This window comes from Alexandromys fortis, unplaced genomic scaffold (assembly GCF_014885135.2).
Source record: "Alexandromys fortis isolate MF-2015 unplaced genomic scaffold, M_Fortis_MF-2015_v1.1 scaffold_372, whole genome shotgun sequence".
Lineage (NCBI taxonomy): Eukaryota > Metazoa > Chordata > Mammalia > Rodentia > Cricetidae > Alexandromys > Alexandromys fortis.
The window spans coordinates 482794-488090 of NW_026068255.1; the positions used below are offsets into that span (position 1 = coordinate 482794).

Consider the following 5297-nt stretch of genomic DNA (forward strand, 5'->3'; position numbering starts at 1 on the left):
TTTGTCTGTTTCTGTTGTTGATGATATCCAGCTTTAACCTGCGGTTGCCTGATCTGATGCAAGAAGTTATTTCCATTTTCTTGTATATACTGAAACTTGCTTTGTGTCTTCTTTAAAAATAATATTTTACTGTAAAATGCATGTGTATGTACACATGCATGGGTGTCAGTGCCTGCAGAGGCCAGAAGAGGGTGCTGGATATAGAGTCATAGGTGTTGTGAGTCACCTGACATGGGTGCTGGGAGCTGAACTCAGTTCTTCAGGAAAATCAGCAACTGTCCTCAAGTGTTTTATCATTTCTCTAGCTCTAAACATTCTTTCCTTTTGTTGTATTACATAGAAAGACACTTCATTGTTGGTAATCAGTTGATGAACAAAAATATTTTTCTTTCTTTACTGCTAGTAGTAGAGTTTAATCTGTTACATTAGCATGATGGACTCCTTCCTAAATCTCCATTGTTCACCCAATCTTCATATAAAAGAAAGAGCAAAAACATAAATAAGAAGAAAATGCAGAAATACTGCTGAGGTATAAAAAGACGGGGAATCACAAAGAAAGGAAAAAAGAAAGAAACAACAAACATAGAAAAATAAACAAGATAAATTGGGACAAAGTGTTGGAGCAGTCTCTCTGTCAGCTTATTCTTAGTAGTGCACATTTTTCTCTACATTTTTAAGATTTCCTTTCATATACCTGGTGGGTTTGCAAGACCATTTTTTTCCTTTGGAACAGAATAATGTTTTTCTTATTCTGACTTTCCTTGACAAGGTCGTATGGAGACAACTTTCAGACTGACATCTTATTCTGAAGACCAGTAACACTCCTTATAAGAAGCATGTATTCATTCACAATTTAGCTGAAGAGAGAAAATTTATATATCACAGAAATTGGAAAACCACTTCAGACAATATCAACCTAAGCACCAGGTCACCTTTGTCTATATATTTAAGAAGAGATAGGATAATAAAAGGTAAAGTATTAAATAGTAGTTTAATGGTGGGGAAGAAGATAAAATTATAACATAGTCTTGAAGCTCTGGTAATATTTGACTAAAGATAAAAAATTATCAGGTGAGAGATAACAAGAGTGCATGATGTCAGGAATGACAATTAGTGAAACTATGGGTGATCAACCAGAAAAATACTGCCTTGCCAGGGGTGGAACAGGTAGGCAGAGGCACAGTAGGAGTTCAGCTTTTTTCCCCATTATTTGAGCAAAATAAAGTTGAGGCAAAAATAGAAAGTATATAATTCTGTAAAATGTTTGCAGCTTGAGTTATAGTAATCAGAGTACATGAGTGTAGTCAGCTGTACTGTTGATGGAATAAGCTTTGAGTGAGTTGATGAGAAAATATCCAGTTAAGGTAAGAAAAGAAAAGGTGAGCAAGGGGCTGCAAAGAGAAAAATTTTGTGGAGAACAATGTTATAACACTGCTTAGATATGAAGGAATGAAGGAGAGAGGTGCACCGATGCTTTCAAGTCAAGGTAGCAGCACAATGCCTGGAGGAAAGGTGTTTCTTTCCTGAAATAGTAAAATAAAATGAACCACAAAAGAGGACAGTGGAGTGCCTCCTTCTGCTTCTAATTTCTGTTGGTCAATTTATCCATTTATTGATATTTGTTTCTTTTATGACAAGCACTTTGAAGAGGAAAATCAGATTCTGCTCTGCTCTATCATAACATACCTCATTTTCTTGTGAAGAAGACAATTACTAACCTAAAACCTTACTAAATATCCAAATAAAATATACATATGGTAAATTCCTCCATATCACAATTGTGGTAATTTGTGGAGGTTCAAGGTAGATCTGCCAATCAAAGAAGCATAAGGAGCCATCCCAGGAAAGAAAATGAGATCGTAAGGATGAGCTCTAAGGGTTGAAACCATTTGTTCTCTCTCAGAGTCACATAAAAGCTCAGTACTGAGAGGGTGGAAACTAAGTCTTACTGTGATATAGCTTTTGGCTGTCTTTTGGATTAGGCAAACACAACGACTGGACACTAGTAGCTTAAGAAGGGCATCCACAAATCTCTCTTTCTCTCTCTTCCCGCACCCCCCCCACTTCCCACAGCTTGGTGTCTCTTTCTCTCTCTTCCCTCCCCCCTCACACACACTTCCCACATCTTGGTGTGTTGCTGTCTGTTCTCTCAGACTCCACCAAAATGGGTTCTCCTATCTTTTACTTCACCTGTGATTCAAAATAAATCCTTTTTGTTACTTAATTTGTAACATTATGCTAGCAACAGAAACTGATCAAGACAGATAATTGGTACCAAGAGTTGTAACTGTTGCTGATAGAATTGACAAGTTATCCCCAAATCAAAAATACTTAGAGCCTTAGAAGTCATACAAAGACTTACTTATACAGTCTCATAAAAAATATAGTTAGCCTGGTAACTGTTTGTAAGCAAATAAACTATATGCTTTTGTTTTTGAAGAAACTGTCTTAGCAGCACTATGAACAACACATTAGATAAGGCAACAATGGTCACAGCAAGTCACTCAGGAAAACAGCAGCACTCTTCCTAGTCAGCTGGAGCTGCAACCAGAGTGATGACTCTGTGCATAGGCAGGAGAATTTATTGAAATCCCACTGTGCGGAAAGCACTAAGTTAAGTACTAAGATGCAACCTCTGCCTTTAAAGGAATCATAATTAAAAAGATTCGCAAGAAAGTAGTTATTCTGTCATGTGAGACAAAGTTTAAATAGGATAGCTTTAGCCTAGAGAATTCCAGGAAGCCACTGCCCATCAACAAATTATCTTTATATCTTTCTAGGGAGCTATTTTTTTTTCTTAATGAACTCTAAGTCGTGTCTCTCCCTTTGCTATTCTAGTTTCCATTGTTCATTTGGTGCTGTGAAGGAAACACATTGCCAAGGGACCAGGTCTGGACTGACGCCTATTCTTGCCTGCAGTGAGTGAATTGTCTTCACACCAATTCCTTCTTGAAACACAAGACTCAGAATGAACTGCAGTCAGGCTCTAGGCTTTGTCCTCTTAGGACTTTCCAGAGACCGAGAGAAATGGCTGCCCCTCTTTAGTATCTTCCTAGCTCTCTACTTGCTGGGCCTCCTGGGGAACCTGCTACTTCTGTTAGCTATTGGTGCCGATGTTCACCTCCACACCTCTATGTATTTCTTCCTTAGTCAGCTCTCCCTTGTGGATCTTTGTTTCATTACTACTACAACCCCGAAAATGCTGGAGGTTTTGTGGACTGGAGATGGATCAATCTCATTCTCTGGATGTCTGACTCAGTTGTACTTCTTTGCTGTTTTTGCAGACATGGATAACCTACTTCTGGCAGTCATGGCTGTTGACCGCTATGCTGCTATCTGCCACCCACTGCACTACCCACTCCTAATGACGTCTTGCAGATGTGGGGTTCTGGCCGCTGGGTCATGGGGAGTAGCTCATTGTGTGTCTCTGGCCCATACATTGCTGCTCTCCCAGCTATCTTTTCGTAACAACCAAGAGATTCCTCATTTTTTCTGTGATTTCGGTCCTCTCTTACAGCTTTCTTGCTCTAATACACACCTCAATGAAACACTGATGATGACTTTGGCTGGCATCTTAGGACTTAGTGCACTTCTCTGCATTATGACTTCTTATGGTTCTATTTTCTTTGCTGTGGCTAGGGTGCCATCAGTACAGGGTAAAAGGAAAGCCCTGGCCACATGCAGTTCTCACCTCTCTATGGTCTTCCTCTTCTACAGCACAGTTTTTGCCACATACCTGAAGCCTCCATCTAGTTCTCACTCATACGGGGCAGTGGTTGCTGCTGTCATGTATACCCTGGTAACTCCCACCCTGAATCCCTTCATTTATAGTCTGAGAAATAAGGATGTTAAGAGTTCATTGAGAAAGATCCTGAATGTGGAAAAGTCTCAGGATTAAGGATCGTCACTGAGGAAGAATCACACCCCACATCACTACTACATATGCAAAATGAGTCAGTTAACATTGTAGCTCATGGGAGAATTATATAATTGCTATGGCTAATCTTCAGTGTTAACTTGACTGGATTTGGAATCACCTGGAACACACATATTTAGGCATGTCTGTGAGGGTGTCTCTGGAGAGAATTCACTGAGGAGAGAAGCTCCATCCTGAATGTGGGTGGCACCATCTGTTCCATAGGATGGTCCTGGACAGATTGTAAGGAGCAAAAGAAGAAAACCTACCTTACCGTCACTCTTCACTGTTGACCACAGATGCAATGCGACCTGCCACCCCATTCTCCTGCTGCCGGCCCTTCCACATCCCCATGTACTGTATTCTTCATAGCATGAACAAAATGAAACTTTGTCCTTAAATTGTTTCAGTCAGGAATTTTGTCCCAGCAACAAGAAAAGTAATAAACACAACAATCTGTTGGAAATAACACATGTTGTGTTCTTCTTACGCTCCTTTTCCTGAAGCATGACTATCCATCGCAATCACTACAGTCATCTCATAATTCTATAATTTCTACTAGGGGTTTAGTAACAACAGCTCCCTGATATCCTTATAGGCCTTACAGTCTCTCTTGTTCAGAAGATCAAGTGATTTTAAGTATTTCTGTTTTTCTCTAATATCCTTCCTCCAGTTGAAACTGGATGCCACTGACAAATCATGTTAAAGGGAGTTGTAGAGTTCACAGAAGTTAAATCACAAGTAAGAAATCAGGAAATTGGTGAGGCTGGCAATAATCTAGGTCAACAGAAGCAGGTTAAGAAAGGATATCACTTTATTCTCTTTTATTGGAGAATATATCCCAGGATTCTTTTCAAAATAATTTATTATTGCTGCCATATGTATGCATACACACATATGATATGTGTAAAGTAAGATGTAGCATTTTATGGGAAAGTAAATTGCAAATTTCATCATCAAGTCTACATGCTCAAGCCCAAATACACACAATAGAAAAGGGCCTTTCAATTTCACACTATAATAATAAGAAATGAGCATTGTTCTAGTTTTTTTCTGTATTGGTGTTTTGTTTCTATAGTTTTCTTTTCATTAGTAACAGTGATCTATATATTAACAGGCTACAGTGTGACAATTTAGTACTTGTCTGTACTGAGTAATGATTTAATTGGTGCACTCTTTATGGTGTGTTCAATAAACAATTCATAGTAGTTCACATAGTCTTTTAAACCAATCTGAAAATTGTTGCACTAACTGTTATTGTTCCCTTGGGCATAATCCAGGAAGCTTTTCAATCAAGGCATTTAAAGTCCAATAGAAAACCTTCACTATCCCCCTTAGGTCACATTTCAGTTGCTTTGCAGTAGAGAAAACTGCTTAGTGC

The 5297-nt window shown here is 38.9% G+C and overlaps 1 protein-coding gene across 1 annotated transcript; it reads left to right on the plus strand.

Annotated features, from left to right (window-relative positions):
• The first annotated feature begins 2968 nt into the window (after positions 1–2968).
• Positions 2969–3898, plus strand: LOC126494279 (olfactory receptor 1361-like). Its single transcript, XM_050131533.1, has one exon. The coding sequence runs from the start codon at positions 2969–2971 to the stop codon at positions 3896–3898; it is 930 nt and encodes a 309-aa protein (XP_049987490.1).
• The last annotated feature ends 1399 nt before the right edge of the window (positions 3899–5297 follow it).

What these genes read in the sequence shown, in the direction of transcription:
- LOC126494279 (XM_050131533.1), top strand. Translation starts at nt 2,969, where the DNA reads ATGAACTGCAGTCAGGCTCTAGGCTTTGTCCTCTTAGGACTTTCCAGA.